A 21,026-nucleotide genomic window follows, 5' to 3' on the forward strand; every position below is an offset into this window, starting at 1 on the left:
TCAAAGGTACATAAATGTACCTAAATGGTACATATTAGGATCTTTTTAAAGTGTGCTGCCATGGTGACAGCTTGGTACCATTTTGTTTCTCTGATTAATGTATGTCTTAAACTGCCAGTCATGATGATATGCATTGTAAATGCACAGGGCAAGTTTTATTATCCACAGTATGTATTATTTCCAGTTAACTTTGAATGTACAAGATCAATTTCATTTAAAGTATAAAGTAAATGTACTGTTCCATTGCTATTTTGGGACAGTAAATTCATATGTGCTGGAGAATTGGACAACTAAATCCATTTTAAATGTCAGGAAATATTATGTATAACCGCAGTTGCAATGCAATTCTCCCAGTCTACTTTTTTTAATGTAATAAAATGTCACTTGCATTTAAAGTAGTAAAAGTCTAGCTATTTTTGGTGCCGGTGCCACTTTTCCCCCACAGTAGGAAATCAAACTTAAAATTCATATAATTAAGTGTGGTGCCAGACAGTACACATGTAGGGAAATGTCATTAACAGTGTCCTCTGTAGACAGGGAGTGAGCTTTAAGTAAGGTTTTGTATTAAATGTAACCTGTCTATCAATACTGGAGTGTCTCTGTTGCTTGTGACATGTGACTCTCTGGAGCGTCTGCTGATTGGCTCATTTCGGCTGTGTTCTCTCTTCATCACACCTTCTCAAAGGATTATGAGAGTAAACTACAAGAGCTACAGAAACAGGTGGAGACGCGTTCACTGGCTGCAGAGACACCCGATGAAGAAGAAGAAGAAGAGGAAGAGGATGAAGGTAGTGTTTTGAATACAATTTTGTCATCTTTGTGTTCTGCTACATTATTGCCGGACGTTCATTGTCCAAAGACGTGTCTGATTTAATTCATCTGCATAAATCCGTATCTGTTTTTGTATTGACATTACATATTCACTAATCAGATTTTGGGGGAAGGAAAAAGAGATGATGTACAGACTGCTATCCCTTAAATAAGACTGGTTGGTGCAGTATTGCTGCAGGACCACCAAAGATGTCAATCCTAAAATGCATCTTACTTGGCATAATCTAGTCGCATTACCTTGTATTTGTTTTGACTATATTTGAACTCACCCGCTGCAGTTCCCTGGACCCAACATGAGTATGAATTGGCCCAGTGGGCTTTCAGGAAGTGGAGATACCACCAGTTCACCTCGCTCAGAGACCAGCTGTGGGGCAATGCTGTCTATCTCAAAGAATCCAATGCCATCAGCGTTGAGCTCAAGAAAAAGGTAAAACACAAACTTGATGGATATAAAATGATTGTTTATAATAGTTTGGTTATGTTTGTAAGTTGGACAGATCTGTAATGCTTTCACACGACTTGTTTTTTTTTTAAGCAGTTCTCACAAAGGTCAAAAAGAGAATAAACAATTACTTCACGCTTGGTTTTCTAACTGTTGTTTGCATATGTCTCTTTCGTTCAGTTCCTCTGAGTGTATAACCTCATAAGACCCCTGCTGTGGAGCACTGAGACAATGCTGTTATGCATTTATCATGCACTCTTTCTAGCTTGCTAGTATTTATAGCTACAGCGAGAGCTAGGGGAATTATTCATGTGTTTTTCATTAGCCAGTGGATAGATGAACAGTCTCATGCTCTTTTAAATCTGTATTCAGTTTTATTATTTACATTAGATTCTAACTTTATCAAAAGCAGGCCTATACTGAAACTGACCCTCTTGTCTTGCTTAAAGTCCTCATGTATTCAGATTCCTATCTTAATGTTCCTTCCCCTTACAATCTGTCACAGGTCCAGTTTCAGTTTGTCTTACTTACGGACACACTGTATTCTCCGCTGCCCCCTGAGCTGTTACCGTCAGAGCCGGAGAAAGAGCGCGACGAAAGGCCTTTCCCTCGAACTGTGGTGGCTGTGGAAGTCCAGGACCTGAAGAATGGAGCCACCCACTACTGGTCCCTGGAGAAGCTCAAGTATGCATCATTTCTTTTCTCCAAAAGAAACAGATTTTGGCCTTTATTTATGAATGAATGTTTTTGTGTGGCTCTTGTAGGCAGAGGCTGGACCAGATGCGAGAAATGTATGATCGTGCTGGGGAGATGGCCTCGTCCAATCAGGGAGAAGATGGGGAATGTGCCCTGACTGGAAGTGACCCGTTCTATGACCGTTTCCATTGGTTTAAACTGGTCGGGAGGTAGGCTATCTCCAAACCTGTTTTGTGGTTTATGTTTTTACGTTTTGCTTTGTAAACCTGTGAAATGATATCAGACATGTACATTGATCTGAGTTAAAGCAGTTTATGTATTTTATACTTGTGTGTTTTATTTAGTGCAAGAGAAAGCTTGTAATTCATTCATTATGTGTATGATTGGTATTTTTCATGCATTGTCATATTTTTTTTTTCATTTTTAAATCATTAATTTTGCTGGGCAAAGATTAATCGCGATTAATCGCATACAAAATAAAAGTGCTTTTTTTGCATAATATATGTGTGTGCTGTGTGTAATTATTATGTTTAAATAAATACACACACATTCATGTATGTATTTAAGAAACATTTACATGTGTATTTATATTGTTAGTTTTATATATTCTATATGATCTATACATTTTAAAAAATTATATATAAATAAAAAAATTCTGAAATTAATATATGTATGTGTGTGCAGTTAAATATACATAATAATTACACACAGTACAGACACATATATTATGCAAAAAAAAATCACTTTTATTTTGTATGCAATTAATCGTGATTAATCTTTGCACAGCACTAATTTTAAAAATGTTTGTAAGTTATGTTTATTTTACATTGTTTTCCATGTCATTAATAAGCGTTTTTCTTTTAGAATAATAGTCATGTTTTTATCCATTTGTAATTATTTAAATTATTCATGTTCATTTCATGTTCATTTTTTATGTATAATATTTTTTTGTCCTTTGTTACCCAATTTTTGTAGGATTTGCTTTGAATGTGTTTTTTTAAATTTTTTCTCCATGTTTTATTTCTTTGTATCTTTTCATAAATTAAATTAGAACAGCTTTTCTTTATCCATAAACATCAAACAAATTAAATACGCAGTTGCCAGGGTTCCCACAGTCATGGAAAACCTGGAAAATCAGGGAATTTTTTAAATAAAGATTTCCAGGCCTGGAAATGAATTGGATAGTTCAATAGTGAATGAAAACATTTACTTAAAGGGACACTCCATTTAGCTGATAGCTGATCTCCGGGTCTGTCAGTACCACTTTTAGCATAGCTTAGCATAATCCATTGAATCTGATTAGATCATTAGCATAGCGCTAAAAGAATAACCAAAGAGTTTGGATATTTTTCCTATTTAAAACTTGACTCTTCTGTAGTTTCATCGTGTACTAAGACCGACAGAAAATTAAAAGTTGTGATTTTCTAGGCAGATATGGCTAGGAACTATACTCTCATTCTGGCATAATAATCAAGGACTTTGCTGATGTAACATGGCTGCAACAGGCGTAGTGATATTACACAGTGCCTGAAAATAGTCCCCTGTTATTGAAAGTAACCAAAGGGACTATTTTCGGGCAGTGCATAATATCACTACGCCTGCTGCACCCATGTTACGGCAGCAAAGTCCTTGATTATTAGACCAGAATGAGAGTATAGTTCGTAGCCATATCTGCCTAGAAAATTGCAATTGTTAATTTTCCGTCGGCCTTAGTACACAATGTAACTAAAGAAAAGTTTTAAATAGGAAAAAAACTTTTTGGTTATTTTTTTAGCGCGATGCTAATAGTCTAATCAGATTTAATGGATTGTGCTAAGCTATGCTAAAAGTGGTACCGCCAGACCCTGAGATCAGCTGAATGGATTCCAAAACGGTAAAAATCAAATGTTTAACTCTAGGGTAGCTGGAAAATGAGCATATTTTCAAAAAAGTGGAGTGTCCCTTTAACTCTAAAAGATTTAATAGGCTACAAATTGCTCTGTGGATGCATTTTGCTTTGAAATATTCCTAATATTTCTTATCCAATAATCGGTTATAAACAACAATCAAGGTGTGGGAGCCCTGAGGCATCTGCAATATGATAATGTTTTGTATTATGTGATATCTAAACTTTTGCCTCTTAGGGGCCACTGAAATAACTTTTTAAACTCTTGCTTGTGCTGCGTCCTACCCAAATGCCCTTTTCAGCTCGCCTATTTTCCACGGCTGTGTAAATGAGCATCTGGTGGACCGCACTCCTTCCCCCACCTTCTCCACCAGTGACTCTGAGATTACAGAGCTGGCTGACGAACGACAGAGCGAGATGAGCGACTTAATAGATGACGAGGCCTTCGTAGATGACACCAGCTCGGATGCTGGGACGGAAGAGGGCTCAGATATCTTCAGCGACGGGCAGGACCCCTTTTATGACCGATCCCCATGGTTCATCCTGGTGGGCAGGTTGGTGGCGACCACCGCTGAGGGAAAACCTGAAAGCTTGAGAGAGAATTGAGGATTGAAAGAGTGTAGCGTGTAACTGTTAGTTGGGATCTAGCATCTCAGAGTTCTAAAACTTCTTTACGTTTTTGTTTAATTCACCTTGGATAATCCTGGCTTTCTCTTTTTAATAACATCAAAAACAAAAAAATTATGCAGTTAACAAGTCATATTGCTTAAACTGCATAAAATTTGGATTTGATTTTAACGTTAACCATTAAAGAAAACATACACATACGTATTTACAGTAGCTATGTTGAATTTTAATTGTAGCAAATGAGATGCTGACCCCTTAAAACAGCTTGCAAAGCTATACGACTACCTCCATCTCTCCATAGTCCATCATATTAGAGCTCAGCCTTCATTAACCTTCATATGTCTGGTTTGGTTTAACCTTAGCACTCATGCATTTGTTCATTTTCATTTATTTTATAATTGTTTTTTTTTTTTCATTTCATTATAATCCCTCTGTATTTTCTTTTTTTGATAATTGTATGGCAATGTTTGCAAGAGCTATAATTTTTCAGTGTATTATACAAAATGAAAAAGATAAATGGGAGGCAACATACTGAATCAATGCAGAGGCGTATGTGGACCTGCGTCATTGTGACATCACTGATGTGATGCAGCGATAGCTCTCCTCCATCTTGGCCTTGACGCTGCCCACAGGGGGAGGGCGAGCTATCAGACTGCAAACCATGATATTCACTCTATTAAAAGACTCGGTGTGCCCCCTAGCATCAAAACATAAAAATACTTCAGTCTCTTACAACATACTGACATATTTTTTTATTTGGCAATACAACCTGAACTGACTTGGACACAGTGTAGTGTTTAGGTTGAGCTTAGCAATTCAAAGGTCATGGGTTTGATACACAGGTTTGATACATACTAACATAAATGCATCAAGGTTTTATTATTTAACATAATTTATACAAATTTCATTTTGACTTAACTATGCCTGATTATATATATGAAGTAATATAAATTTTTACAACATCAAAAAAAGAAATTTACATGACTAAAATTTTTATTTAATGCTTCCATGTTTCATAAAATAAAAATGTATTTAATTTATAGTTACATATGGCTTATATACACATTTCTATAGTTGATCTTAATTAATCATACAATATAATGTTTTTGTTAGTTTCTGTTATAATGTTAGTGTTTTATTTTTTTATCTTTTTGATAGTGTTGTGTTATTTGTTAGTGTGAACTGTTTTCTGCCACATTATATTCATTAGTCTGCGATGGTGTTAATCAGTGAAATGGAAATGAACTCACGGCCCTGCTGTGAAAGGGTTTAAATCACTGTGCGAAAGCCTGTTTTTTCGTCACCCCCGTTCCCTCCATACTAATACATTCTGTGCTTTGACGTGTGCGTGACAGACTCAGACACTGAGACGGCTTTATAATTCCCCATCCCTTTTCCTCCAGAGCTTTCGTGTACCTGAGTAACCTGCTATACCCTGTGCCCCTGGTGCATCGTGTGGCCATAGTAACAGAGAAGGGAGATGTGCGAGGATTCCTGCGAGTGGGGGTTCAAGCAATCGCTGGTGAGCACTGCTCTGTATTCATGAATGAATGAAGACTTGGTATAAACATGTATGTGCAAAACATATACATTACTGTGCAAAAGTCTTAGGCCACCATGCTACCATTAGATTTGTGTAGATATGTATTTGTTTTTGCAATGTTATAGTGATCATATATAATTATTTCTCAGTCTCTTTATTAGAATACAACCAGAAAATACAGGAAATGCGTATATAGTAGGGCTGTCAAAACGCCATAAACGCAAATTAATTTTAACGGCACTAATTTTATTAAAGAGCGATTAACGCAACACGCAATTTCCGTTTGACCCTTGGTCTAGCCCACAGCTGGATAAATTGAGACACAGCAAGTGACCCGCGCTGTCTAGATGAGTCGGAGGTTTTTATAAAAATAAGAACATTAAGCTCTCGTCTAACGAATCCAATGCTCTAAATGGTCATTAAACATCTAAAATTATCTATATCATGTTTCCTGAGAGGTGTACTGTCCCAAATACATAATCTAAAGCAAATACGTATTTTGGTTTCATTTTTAAAGCATTCAAAAATGATAGAAAATAGACCGCAGTGCTTGCTTGATGTTAAAATAATTATGAAGAGAATATAGTTTGGGACCTGATTAATGTTAAACGAGTTATTAAATTCGCAATGAAATTGAAATGAAAAACTATATATATATTTTTTATATTGTGGTATTATTAACAAATGACTTATCTGTGAGCTTCATTATTTTAAAAAAAAATGTGTGTGCTCATAATCTTTAATCAAAAATGATTAAAAAGTTAATCTTTAATCTTCACTTCCGGTCAAAAGTATGGCAGGTGGGCGGGGTCCGGGAGAAGATCGCAGCGATTAGCAATTAGCAACACGACCCAACTTCAAACAATCCAATCAGATCTCGATGGACAAATTCAAATCCAGCCCTGCCTTATTTCATCTCAAAAGCCGTTTCATTCGGATATACGTCACCACGAGGAAAATAAGGCAATCGCTACTTCATGGCGACTTTAAGAGTGACAAGACTCAAAAGCAATCTTGACACTGACGTCTGAAGCGCATGCACACAAACGCGCGAGTGCGCGACCCCGATATAGACATCTTCACAAAATTACAGTTTTAAAATGTTTTGACAAGAATCCACGCAAGTAGGACCTATAATCTGTTATGTCTGAAGTGAATGTTTGGTTAACTGTTAAGGAAAAGTATCTGTTTAGTAACATTATATTAAACCCTTGCATTAGCCTACAGTATCATAAAGTGGTCTGTTTTAATGTCAAAATTAAACAATTAAAGAAAAACATATATTTAACATCTATTGATATTGTTTTTGCTTTGCGTAAACAGGTGTAGTTCTGTCATGTTTTGTCAGATTCCAACAATTGTTCCAATTGTTTTGAAGTTTTTTAATAGAGAATGTTAAGTTATAAATAAATAATCTTTGAAAATTTGCTCATCCCAACTAAATTTGCCAGAACAGGTCACAAATGATGCAGCAGCAAACAGAAATGGAGAAAGAAGAAGGTCTTCTAAAGGGAAAATCATATATAAAACTATGGCTTATGGTTGCGTTGAAAATGTAAACAGGCTGTTGTAAACATAAATTTGCATATAGCATATATATTTGTCCAAATCCATGTTGATTAGAGCATTAAAAACTTGAAAAGTGTTACATTTCGATACATTTAGAACAGCTAAAATGTGAGATTAATTTGCGATTAATCGCGAGTTAACTCATGAAATCATGCGATTAATCTAGATTAAATATTTTAATCTATTGACAGCCCAAGTATATAGTATTAAAAACAGTATAGAAGTATAAGCTGAAGTGTCAAGTATTTAGGGTAAACTCCCCTTTCACTTGAGCAATATCAGGCAGCTGCAGGATCTCTTAAACCTAAATGAAATTAAATCCTCATTGCTAATTCTAATCGAATGACTCCTCAAAAAAGCTCAAGATGTGTTTCGTGCCAAGAAAGGTCACACTAAATACTGACTGATGCCTGCAGCCTGAAGAAGACATTTAGTTCTAAAAATTGTTTTGTTTTTAATTTTGTGTACATATTTCCTGTATTTTCTGTTTGTATCTCAAAAAAGAGTGAAAAATAAATATGGATGGACATTAAAACTTTGATAAAACAAAAAAGCTGGTGATGGTGGCCTTTTGCACAGTACTGTATTTGTTACTATTTTAGATTGTTTTAACCGGATTAGCCACGTGTGTATTTACTCTCTCTTGTTTTTATGTAGCTGATGAAGAAGCTCCTGATTATGGATCCGGTGTGCGTCAGTCAGGCACTGCCAAGATTTCCTTCGATGATGAGTATTTTAAAAAGGTACTCTCAATCAAGCATGTAATTCCCCCTTTAACTCATTCCCCGCCAGCTTTTCTTATTTTTTTAAGTTGCGCGTCAGCATTTTTTGTGATTTTCACAAAAGATACACAAAATGCCTTCCAGGAAAATTTTCTTCTAAAATATATAAACATACAAATATATCAAATGAAAAAACAGACCCTCTGCTTTCAAACAAACAATAAACAAAACGGGAAAAAACTTTGTTTTATCTATTTTTTTTTTCTCGGCTTGTAAACTCTTAAATATGGGCATTTTTCTTCAAAAATATTTTTTTTTTTAGCAAAAGCTGAAATAATTGCATTTTTGTGAAGAAATTTTGTTAGAGATCAGATTCAGAACGATTATCAAAACATAACCAAAGTGTAAAAAACTGGTTAAGTGGATCTAGTGGATAATCACAGTATTACAGATAACCATAAAAACTCATCAGGAACACGTTTTTTCTGTCTCGTGCGCACCCGGGCAGTCCGCGTCTGTCCTACCATAAACATCTGTCTTTTTTCCACAAACGGAGAAAGAAGACGCAAAAGCAAAACTTTTTGAAATGTGTCCTGCTTTAGAAATGGCCACTGTTGTAGGCTAGATGAAAAAGAGAAATCTAACCTCTTTGGATATTAATCCTCGGACTGATCGCGTGCTCTATGTTGCGTGACAATTTAATAATGTATGAAACCTGATTCTGTTGTTGATCTGTTGCGGCTGTTTGCACGTTCAAATTAGATAAAATCTTTGTATTACTTTTAACGAGTGACAGACAACGTCACCTGTATTTCTACTCAATGACAATTTAATATGAAAATCATATCAGTTAATGTTCAGTTAACAAGCTGCGGTTGTTAACAAGCTGCGTGTATAACATCCCCACATATACACACAAGTGCAAGCCAATGTTTCAAGTGTATTTTTTTTTTGCGGTTATGACGGTCAGGAGCTCAGACCCGCGGCATGGGTCACGTGACCGCGGTATGGCGGTAATTCGGTTACCGCCCCAGGCCTAGTGGGGAAAGAGTTAAATGCAATTATTATAGCATTGTGTTAGCAGCGCGAAGGATGTGGGTTTAATCCCAGGGAATGCATACTGTTAAAATGTATACTTTAAATAACCTGTAAATGTATGGCAACCATATAAAAACTACTCCCATCAGTATGACTGCTGTTGTTGATAAGAAAGTCCCACCTTTATAGCTTTTTCTTTTTTCTCCCCTCTCTTTTACTCTTATCCCATCCAGAGTGATTTCTCGTCTGTGGTCATGACACGCTCCGGGCTCTCTTTGGAAGAGCTGCGAATCGTAGAAGGCCAAGGTCAGAGTTCAGAGGTCATTACCCCTTCAGAAGAGATGAACAGAATCAATGAAATGGGTGAGTATGAGGCAGCTGGCAAACCCTGAGCTCTGCAAAATGCTGTGTGAAAAGAATCGCTTACACGTTCAGACAGATGCTGTTGTGTTTTGGTATGTCGCATTTGATTTACAGATTCAGTGACCTGAAAACTTTCTAGATTTTTTTTAATGGCTTTTACCAGGTCAGTAGAAAGCAATAGAAGTTATATAAGAACCACAGAAGCAGATTTACCGTATAAAGAAAATGACACAATGTGAATGTATTCTGTATTTTTCTAGTGCTTGCATAAAAAAGAAATGTGGTTAGATTTGAATAAAAAAAGCAATAAAATTATTATTATTATACTTACAATTTCAATATAACTAAACTTTCAATGCAATAACTGCATCCCCAGGGATCTGGCAACATATGTCTCAGCAATGCATAACTTGTTTATGAGATTGCATATTTGTATGATTTTGTACGACCTCATTCGTACGTTTTAGTAAAATCTGTATTCACCCCAGTCTGGGTTTAGGGGTTTTGCTTTTGCTATTTCTCTAATAAACATACATTCATAAGTATTAACCTACTAGTAAAATAGTTAAAGGGATGGTTCACCCATAAAAAAAAATTCTTTCATCATTTACTCACTCTCATGTTGTTTCAAACCTGTATTCATTTCTTTGTCCTGCTGAACACAAAGATTTTTTAACCAAACTTCAATAGTAGTATTTTTTCCTACTATGGAAGTCAATGGTGCTTCTGTCTCCTGCTTCATTACAAATATCTTCATTTGTGTTCAGCAGAACAGAAATTTATACAGGTTTGTAACAAAATGAGGGTGAGTAAATGATGACAGAATTTTCATTTTTGGGTGAACTATCCCTTTAAGAATTCCTGTTATATCAGGTTGAATCTGTTCACACATATATTAAGTTAATAAATGTGTTGATTTTTTTGTCTGAAAGACCTGAAGCTTGGGAACGTAGAAACAAAGCTGGGCGACAGCTTGGCAGAGCATCTGGAGGTGGGCAGTACCTTCACCTTCCGCGTCACCGTCCTGCAGGCCAGCGGAGTCCCGCCTGAGTACGCAGACATCTTCTGCCAGTTCAAGTGAGTAAGCCTGTCTCCATGGCAACCCTTCCCATCTCATCGTCTTTTATTGAGACAGAGCACACACACCTACGCACCACACACGATTCAGGCATACGCAGTCACGCTTCCATCAGTAATCCCGTCTCATGCTGCCAACAGTTTCCTACATCGTCACGATGAGGCGTTCAGCACAGAGCCGCTGAAAAACTCAGGAAAAGGTTCCCCGCTGGGCTTCTATCATGTACAGAATGTAAGTGTCAAAAGGAGTGAGAAAGATGCTTTTAAGAGAGGGAAAATGAACATAAAAGTGACATAACCACCCTAGAGTTACAGACTGATAATTACAGAACATCTTTTGGTAGATATGAATATGTACTGTTTTTATGCCCTGTGTAGATCTCAGTGGAGGTTACAGAATCCTTCATTGAATACATAAAGACCAATCCAATTGTGTTTGAAGTCTTTGGCCATTACCAACAACATCCAATGCACCTTCATGGACAGGACATGTTCAGGTAACATACTGTTGTCTGCTATTAAATATGTGATAGTCATATGTTGTTGTATTGTATTATGTTAACTCTGCCAGCGTTTAAAAAACATTTTTTTTTAATGATTTTCACAAAAGTGTTATACCCAGGGTTCGCACGGGTCCTTGAAATTCTTGAAAGTTTGTGAATCTGGGGGAAAATTCAAGGCCCGGGGAAGTTTTTGAAAAAATACATACATAGAAGCAGGTCATTGAAAGTGCTTGAATCTATTTAATGCAAGAAGTTTTTTTGGGAAAAAATCCATATTATTCCCTGTGTAGTGTAGGATAATATCATAAAAATTCTAGATGTTTGAGCACACGTGCTGTTTGCTTTTAAATGCTTATATCTTATGTATGCGAATGTTGACTCGTACCAAAATGCTTTTGTTTGACACATGAAAACGTCTCGGGTTACGTATGTAACTGTTGTTCCCTGAGAAGGGAACGAGACACTGCGTCTCCCTTGCAATACTTCCTGCGTCTCTGTAACGCCGCCGTACTTCCTGGCTCCCATGTCACCCTGTCTTTGTCGTTAAGCCTCACCATTGGTTGAATTTGATATACACATTCAGACGCACTTACCCCTGGAGGCGTCCCCAAAGTGTCACCGCAGTGATGCAGTGCGAGTTCCCTTGAAAGGGAACTGTAACAATGTATCTTAAAAGGTAACACGATGTAACCTTGCTCTCACTTGAAATGTGTCCCCACATTTAGTCCTTGAATTTGAGGGTATTGGCCCTGGAAAGTCCTTGAAAGGTCCTTGAATTTGAAGTTACCTAAGGTGTGGGAACCCTGAATACCTTGCAGAAAATTATCTTTAAAGGGGTCATAGCGTGAAAATCGGACTTTCCATGTTTACGTGCTATAATTGGGTCCCCAGTGCTTCTATCAACCTAGAAAATGTGAAAAAGATCAACCCAGTAACTAAGTTTGGGTAAGCCATTCGAGCATGTAAAAAATTAGGTGGTTCAGATTTCGCCTGTTTTGTGAGGTAGGTAGCAAGGCCAATTATAATAATACCGTCCCCTTAGGGGCCAGTCACATCAAAAGCGTTTATGGCAGTTGCAGGCGGCTTTTTTGAATGATATTCTATGGGCGTCTTTCCATTGTCCAATCAAATGAGGGGAGAGGCGGGCCTTATGTTGTGGTGGACTACACTCGCTCACTCTCTACTGCGCGTTTGTGTACCTCTCACCCTCAAACAAGGTCAGAGCATGCGCCCTCTTTTTAAAGTTTCTGCTAATATGACAGTTAACAGCAAAAGAGCGCTCACGCTTGAATATTTGATTGAAAAGACAGCTGACTCGGTGGTTGCTTAGCAATATAAAAAGCCGCGTCGCACTGCTCTTTTTTAAAAAAGGCAGTTCGTCGTGCCTTGCGTTTCGAAACGTTTAAAGCGCAGTTGGTGTGATTAGCCCCTAAATCTGCACTATCCAACCACAGCACTGCCATTTAGTGCAGAGAGAGAGAGATAATAATTGACAGCACAATTAAGTTTCAATTGCTACAAACCACCATCATTGCGATCAGTGTTTGCATTTTATCAGTTCATTTGCATTTTAAAGGACACACCCAGAACGGCACATTTTTGCTCACACCTACAAAATGGGAATTTTAACATGCTATAATAAATTATCTGTGGAGTATTTTAAGCTAAAACTTCACATACGTACTCTGGGGAGACCAAAGACTTATTTTACATCTTTAAAAAAAACTCATAATATGACCCCTTTAAATATCCTATCTTTAGTTTTTTTCTCTTTTAATTACCTCTCAAATATGGGTAGGTTTCTTCAAAAATAGCAAATTTTGAGCAAAAAGCTGACATAATTGCATTTTTGTAAAGGACTTTTGTTCGAGATCAGATTCAGAACGATGATAAAAAGTTTTTACTGTTTTTGGATCAGTGGATGCTTCAGTGTTTTAAAAGTTGGGTAAGAACGCCACCTAGTGGATAATAGCGGAAATATGGATTGCCACAAGTCTTAACTGAGAGATTACTTGTCATTGGTGGGGAAAGAGTTAATTTTTGTTTTATGTGTTGTGTAATGTTGTTACATGTAGTGGGTTATGATGTACATTTTGTTCTATGTTTTAGGTTATAACTAATAACAAATATATGTTATATTGACACTTTTTTTCTCTGGAATGACAAACATTTTTATCAGTTTTAAGTTTTATGGGTCACATACACAGTATGACATGCAGTGAAAATTCCTAAATTCCTAAGTTTACAATAACATTTTTAAAAGACTAGCCGAAAGATAAGAAAAATCTATCAAATAGATTAAAACAATGTATTAAGAAAGCAAATAGGGTAAATTTTTAATTCATGCCTACTTTAAATCTTTTGTAACAACATACAGGTTGAGGTTTGTGGTTCTTTAAATGTCTAATTGAATTTTCTGCTTCTTTTAGCCCTTCACAGCCTTCCAGGAAGTACTACCCACCACCTATGCCTCTGTCTAAACCAGGTACACCACCTGCACAACTCGGAAACAGACACTTTGTCTTTATGAATGTTCAACTTAAAAGGGCTTAATTTTTTATCAACTAAATAATCCTTGCCCGGAGCATTCATACATCTCTATCTCTTCACTAATGCTTATTACATTTTTATTACATGGCTCATTAAACAAGGGGTTACAATACCTCACACTTTCTAAATAATGCTGAAATCTTATTTGATACATTATCTCCTCTCAAAAGGGATTCATATATCAAATTATGAAAGATGTTGTGTCTGTTTTTTGATAGGTAACAAATCTCATTTTGTAAAAGAAAGGGATCTGCCTTGAATTGTCATCCTTTTTGACAGAGTATTGATTTTTACCTCAAGCTGCCCCAATTTTATGGAGTCACATGTATCACTATATGAATCTGAAGGTGCTGCAGAGAGGCTGGAGATAATTGAAAAAGCTGTAGAGCTCTTTTGATTTATACTGTAGATTGTAGAAACAGTGTTTATAAACACTTGTCTTATAAAATCTGCTTTAAATAAAAGGATAAAATGCCTTTCTTAAAGAGTGGCCCAAATAGTATTTAGACATTTTTGAACACTTAAATAAATTAAGCATGTATAATTTCTACATCCAATGAAACAAAACATATACATTTCACTACGTTTAAAACATTTTAGTGTGGTTTAAATGTTTATAGCCACTTTATGATTCATTCTTTTATTTTAATTTTTCACATACATTTATTTTCATCTTTGTCTCTATCCACACTCCCTATATTCTTTCCTGGCATCCTCCTGCCAGACCATGCACGCAAGATTGAGTTGATCAAGTACCTGATGAGCGGGTACGTGCATGGCCAAGTGTTGGACACTCTCTCAGAGCATGCCAATGCGCTGGCCTCCACAGCCATCGCCAATCTGGAAGACGGGGCAGACCAGCTCGCCCACTTCCCCTTTCTACCCGTACCCAACAGCCCGGTTTTCAAAGTGCCCAAACACCACGGTTGGTACATGTAGGAGCAGCGTAGTTCAGTTTGATAGTAATTAGTGCTGTGCAACGCCTCAAACAGCATGGCCATGGGCCACCCACAGTCTGTTTAATGCAGATCTGGCTTAAATCTGATTGGACGCTTTATATGTCAATCACCTGGTGTCTTCCTATTAAAGTGGGCGGTCCCTGGCATCACCCTAGTGAGGCATTTTAATCCCACCCAATCACAGTCAACATTCCACCCTTCCTCATCTACATCCCTGGAAAATCCCACTGGAAGTGTTTTAAACATAGGCATTCCCATTCCCTGCAGGATTAGAAAAAGCTTCAGACATGAGCTTTTACCAATGCTGTGTTTTTCAGTGTCACTTTTGATGTCAATTCTTTTGTGATTGGTAGCTTTAGATTGTAGGTGGCAGATGTTTTGTGTTCCCTTTTTCTGCTTTGAAGCTGTAGTGCTATGAATATGTTTCTGTGTTTCCACCGTTGTATAAGCAGATCTTTCACTTATGAACAGCTCAAGTGTGACAAGGGTTTTTCTTTCATCTGTGAGCTCTAGACGTCTCGCAGCTTTTTCGTCTACCACCTCGGATGTCATACGTTGAGTTAAAGCCGCACGTAGCAGGAAGTGAAGTCCGGGACAACAGCTGCGCTTTTTAGAAACATCACCCTGTATTGATCTTCTCGTGTAGTGTAGAGCTGCTTGTGGTTCACGGCCCTCCCTTAAACCTTCACTTTGTTTTTTTCCCATTACATGACTCACAGTGTTTACAGTGTTTATCAATCACACTCAGGTTTTTAATGGATATGAATAGAAACTGACCTTCTGAGTTATGAAAAGAGGTTTGTTTTTATGCCTCCTGATGCCGTATTCTGGTTATTATGTCCAGCTTCATCAATATTCTGCTTTTTCTGCAGTGCCAGCCACTAAACTGAACACCATCACCAAGTCCAACCTGGGTCAGTGTGTGAGCAAGTATGACCTGCTAGCCTGGTTCGAAATCAGTGAACTGGAGCCCACTGGAGAGTAAGGAAGCATTTACAGGACCACCATTACACCTTTAGAGTTGTTTGTGCAATGCTAAAATCATGACCAAATTTATGTCTTTTTATTAGAATGCAACTCAGAAAATACAGGAAATGTGTATGCAGTATTATAAACAGAAGCTAAAGTGTCAAATATTTAGTGTGACCTCCCCTTACATTTGAGCAATAACAGGAACCTGCTAGGTCAAATGAAATAAAACCCAAATTTCTTTAGGACTCCAGTCTTTTCAAAATACTTTAAGTGATTAGTCACAAGAGAGGTCACACTAAATGCTGTATTTGACCTGAAAAAGCCATTTTGTTTTGTTTTTAGCTTTTGTGCACTTATTTCCTTTATTTTCTGTTTGTATTTTAATTAATAAAGAGAGCAAAATATATAGATGGTCTGTGTAAAGTCATTTTAGAAATTGTTTATAAAAATTAAAAATGTATTGTGAAAACATGTTACAAAGACTGTAAATTAGTACTTAGTTGTGGAGTATACGTTAAACAGTTTATCCACATTTTTGTTTATTTGGGCGGGGCTAAAACAGTGGTTCGATGATGCACTGGCGCCACAGAACATGGCCCCGCCCCTAACACAATCACGAGCATCCATTCAGGTTGTAGCAATATTTGAAAGTTAAACGGATAGTTAACCCCAAAATGATAATTTTATCATAAATCACTTACCACTGTGTCGTTCTAAACCACCCAGTGCTCCGATTGTCTTCATAACACATTTTTAGATGTTTTTGATGAAAACCGTGAGGCTTTTGTCTGTCCCATTGACTTCAGTTAGGTTCACAATCCGTTTCCCAGAAAAGAATGAAAAGAATAATAATATGAAGCGATGAGAACACTTTTGTGCGCAAAGAAAAACGTTTTTATTCTACAATTTCTTCTCCTCCTTGGTTGTTTGTTCAAAGCACGTTCGCGACTAGACTATATCGCTGACGTAGATGCCAATGTTTTTTCCACTTTTTTTAAAGCATTATGCAAAAATTGTAAACAATACTTAAACAGCCAGTATAAATGTGCAATATACTTGCCAGCGTATTCTGTTTCTGTATGCTGGCAACTACGTCAGCAGGTGACATCAGCAGCATGCACCGTATTCCGCTCCGCGAGTGGGTGTGGTTTCGGTGGAGACAGCAGACATGCCCCCAGTATTTTTTCATTGATAGGTCTGCATGTTTTTAAATGCGTTTATTTTTTTACAGGTATATTCCTGCAGTGGTAGATCACACAGGCGGTCTCCCCTGCCACGGTACCTACCTACTGCACCAGGTATGTGTACCAAGATTAATTTTGTCATAATATTCATCTGACTTACTGTATTTGTTGGATTATGCAGCTTCTTAGTAAATAAACATGATTTAAATTATTTTTGAATTATTTTCACTATAACTATTGCATCATATCATGCACACACAACTATTGCATGATTAACATCACTTTATTTATTATTACCATCATTAATGTTATCATTTATAATAGGCAGTGTTCTGGGTTGTTTGGGAGGGATAAAATATGTAAACAAAATCTGATTTTGTACGAATAATAGCATTAGTTAAAAATATATATATATATATTTTATGTAAATTACTAGCATAGTGAATCATTTTGGTGGCCAAGGATACAGTGGTCAAGTATTTGACCAAGTACCAATCACAAATTCTAGAATGCTGCTCTGTAATAAAATAAGTGATCGAATATTATCAGTATCTAGAAATTACACATAATTTCTAAATGCTCATTTCCCACTGCTTCTTTGTTCTAAGACTGGACGATATTGGAAAAAATGCCTTTTTTCAATGCTAGTTTTCCTTTAGAAAAAAATATATTGTAGACTGATATGTTTACCTTCTGTGATGTGACTACACTATTGCTTAGGTGCACACAATGTTAATGCTGAAATTATATATTTTGCTGCTCTACTCTGCTTTATTATTATTCAAATTATGTCTACAGTCTGTACATCTGTAGTTTAACTGGATAATTTTGTTTGCTGTCATTGGCCAAGGTAAATCATTTAAAGGGGACATTTCACAAGAGTTTTTTAAGATGTAAAATAAGTCCTTGGTCTCCCCATAGTACATATGTAAGGTTTTAGCTCAAAATACCATATAGATAATTTATTATAGCATGTTAAAATTGACACTTTGTAGGTGTGAGCAAAAAAATTGCCGTTTTAGGTGTGTCCTTTTAAATGCAAATGAGCTGATCTCTACACTAAATGGCAGCGCTGTGGTTGGAGATTAAGGGGTGGTATTATCACCTTCTGACATCACAAGGGGAGCCAAATTTCAACTACCTATTTTTTTCACATGCTTGCAGAGAATGCTTTACCAAAACTAAGTTACTGGGCTTTCACATTTTCTAGGTTGATAAAACACTGGGTACCCAGTAATCGCAGTTAAACATGGAAAAAGTCTTTATGAAATGTTCCCTTTAAATGACTGCGTCTGTTATTTGTGTCTGTTTTCAGGGCATCCAGCGAAGAATCATAGTCACGCTGATCCACGAGAAAGGCAGTGAGCTGCACTGGAAGGATGTCAGAGAGCTGGTGGTTGGTGAGTTTTTTTTTGTTTTTTTTTACAAACTTTGAGTATTGCTCCAAACCAATGCTATTAGTCAGACAAAGCATGTCAGGATAATCATACTACAGATGCCTTTTTTAAAGGTTTATGTCCCTATTATAAAAATCCAACATTGTTAACGGTACGTGTTGTCTTGTATGAGTGCTGTGCAGTTAAATATACAAATTGAATAGCTGAGTAGGTCTTTTATATGAATGTTCAGAATCTCACCAGGTATAAAATCTGTATCCTAGATACTCCTCTCTGACAGTGATTTATTGTGCCGCTTGTAGGTCGAATCAGGAATAAACCAGAAGTGGACGATTCGGCTACCGATGCAGTCCTGTCTCTGAACATCATCTCGGCTAAAAACTTGAAATCTTCCCACAACTCCAGCAGGTTTGTCACACTTGTTTTCCACATTACAATCTGGCAACCGGAACATTATGTACAAACATGCAGAATGCAGTACTCGGTGGTCGTTTAAAATCAGTTTATCATGTCTGCAGTCAATAGTAGGTTGTCTGGCTACACGGCATGCTTGAAAGGTCTGCTCACCTAATGCATCTGCTTAACTGCTTAGGATTAAGGAGAGTTTACTGAAAATGAATCACTGCTGCTGTCAGTAAGAGGAAATAATACATTAGTGCAGAAAAACCTGCAGAGGACAAGAGCGACATCTAGTGAACCAAATAAGAAACAGCAATAAAAAACATAATTTCAATTTAAAGGGATAGTTCACCCAAAAGGGATAATTCTGTCACCATTGTGTAACCCTAATGTTGTTACAAACCAGTATAAATTTCTGTGTTCTAATGAACACGAAGGAAGATATTTTGAGGAATGTTTGTAACCAAACCGATCAGAAGCCCCATTGACTTACACAGTAGAATAAAAGAATACTATGGGGTCGATGGGGCTTCTAATCGGTTTGGTTACAAACATTCCTCAAAATATTTTTATAATTAACATCTGTGTTATTTCCCCCACAATTTTGCATTTTAGCAGTAAATGCAGAGTAGTGCAGGCAAATATATAATAATTGAAATACATAGGATGAAATTGATAGTATATGCATTATATGTAACTTGGGGTAAAAGGTGGCAACGATTCCAGGCTCAAAGATATCCAAAGAGCCCAAAACTTATGCCAGTAATTGTATATATAAATATATTTTGTTATGTTATATTTGCTATATTTATATATGCTTTATATATTCTGTGCATGTCGTTTTTTTAATGCACTCAATTTTATTAAGACGTTTAATCTCAGTGCTTGTTTTCATCTTATTTATTTCTGTTGGCTGACTGTTTGTGCTTGTTTTGTCTCTTTCTTTTTGTTCTTGAACGTTTCCTGCTGCGGTTGGACTCTTGGTTTTCTTCAGCTTGTGTATTGATTGTGATATTTCTAGGTATCAAAACTAACAGATCATAAAGCAATTTGAACATAAACTGCTTTATGAGACTCTTAGGATTATGTGAACCGTAGATGTCACAGTAGCAGGCCTGTTAAAGTACATCTGTGTTGTTGTTTACCCACCTATTGCTTCCCTCTTAAATCATTCTACTAAAAAGAATAAAGTAAAAACCTCATGAAATCAATTGGAGATTATATTTGTGATATAACTAAAACATTTTGCCCATCTAAAAAAAAAATTCAGTGACCGGCATTGTCCCAATTTTCTGTTTCAATAGGAAATACATCAGGAAAGCAAAGATAAACGCCGTTTTCCAATTATATTCATGAGGTTTTCAAGAGAAAGAGTTTTAGCCACCGTTTCTGCATTGTGAGTGCAGATAAAGACACAGAAAGGCCTGTGTGTGCACCTGTATGTGCCATTTAAATACTGTTGTTGCATTTAGTACAGTTTAACACATACGTTGCTTCAAGCTCACACCCGATCGCTAGTAATATAACACCTGTCCACATATTAACATTTTACATGGTTTAGCATACATCAAATAGAGATAGACTGACTAGGTAAAGCTAGAGAAACTACGTGCTAAATATCACACGCTTTTCATGGCGTAGAATTGCATTTGCCAATGCAATGATTCATAGAAATGTCTCCTTCAAAAAGGATACATAATACAGTATGTCTGTAGATATACATGATATACTTTCATACCAGCCCAAAACTGAAGTATCTTTCACTCTGTTTAGGACCTTTTACCGTTTTGAGGCAGTGTGGGACAGTTCCCTCCACAACTCTCTCCTGCTGAACCGCGTCACCCCATACGGAGAGAAGATCTACTTGACCCTGTCTGCATATTTGGAGGTCAGCTGGTACTCTGTGTGTCTGTGCTTGTTCACACATACGGGACTGTAGTATTTTTTTAGTATGCAGCTTTAACACGCACATGACGTGTGTACTGTGACCTCTACCCTGCAGCTTGACCACTGTATCCAGCCTGCTATCATAACCAAGGACATCTGCATGGTCTTCTACTCCCGTGATGCTAAGATCTCCCCTCCACGCTCCCTGAGGAACCTGTTTGGCAGTGGTTACTCCAAAACCCCTGACTGGTAACAAATTGTATTAGTAAGAGAAATGATAAAATGTGGGGTAAATGTTGTATTTCTTCTATTTTCATCTAACTTTCTATATTTCAGTAAATACATTTTGCATAATTTGTTAGCTATATTTATTATAACATGT

At 36.8% G+C, this 21,026-nt stretch overlaps 1 protein-coding gene across 7 annotated transcripts in view; it reads left to right on the top strand.

Moving 5' to 3' along the window:
- The window catches only part of kif1b (kinesin family member 1B), a 90,183-nt gene that overhangs the window by 61,041 nt on the left and 8,116 nt on the right, over positions 1-21,026 (top strand). For 6 of the 7 annotated variants that reach the window (XM_065285563.1, XM_065285566.1, XM_065285565.1 and 3 more), the window contains 18 exons: positions 686-788; positions 1,110-1,258; positions 1,779-1,957; positions 2,038-2,178; positions 4,157-4,408; positions 5,885-6,003; positions 8,251-8,336; positions 9,587-9,716; positions 10,649-10,793; positions 10,935-11,025; positions 11,172-11,290; positions 13,726-13,781; positions 15,678-15,786; positions 17,009-17,075; positions 18,277-18,361; positions 18,661-18,766; positions 20,531-20,645; positions 20,760-20,893. In XM_065285563.1, the coding sequence (XP_065141635.1) occupies positions 686-788; positions 1,110-1,258; positions 1,779-1,957; positions 2,038-2,178; positions 4,157-4,408; positions 5,885-6,003; positions 8,251-8,336; positions 9,587-9,716; positions 10,649-10,793; positions 10,935-11,025; positions 11,172-11,290; positions 13,726-13,781; positions 15,678-15,786; positions 17,009-17,075; positions 18,277-18,361; positions 18,661-18,766; positions 20,531-20,645; positions 20,760-20,893 (2,186 nt within the window). The remainder of the gene's footprint in view (positions 1-685; positions 789-1,109; positions 1,259-1,778; positions 1,958-2,037; positions 2,179-4,156; positions 4,409-5,884; positions 6,004-8,250; positions 8,337-9,586; positions 9,717-10,648; positions 10,794-10,934; positions 11,026-11,171; positions 11,291-13,725; positions 13,782-15,677; positions 15,787-17,008; positions 17,076-18,276; positions 18,362-18,660; positions 18,767-20,530; positions 20,646-20,759; positions 20,894-21,026) is intronic. The other variant, XM_065285569.1, reaches the window with a different exon arrangement.

This window comes from Paramisgurnus dabryanus, chromosome 21 (assembly GCF_030506205.2).
Source record: "Paramisgurnus dabryanus chromosome 21, PD_genome_1.1, whole genome shotgun sequence".
Lineage (NCBI taxonomy): Eukaryota > Metazoa > Chordata > Actinopteri > Cypriniformes > Cobitidae > Paramisgurnus > Paramisgurnus dabryanus.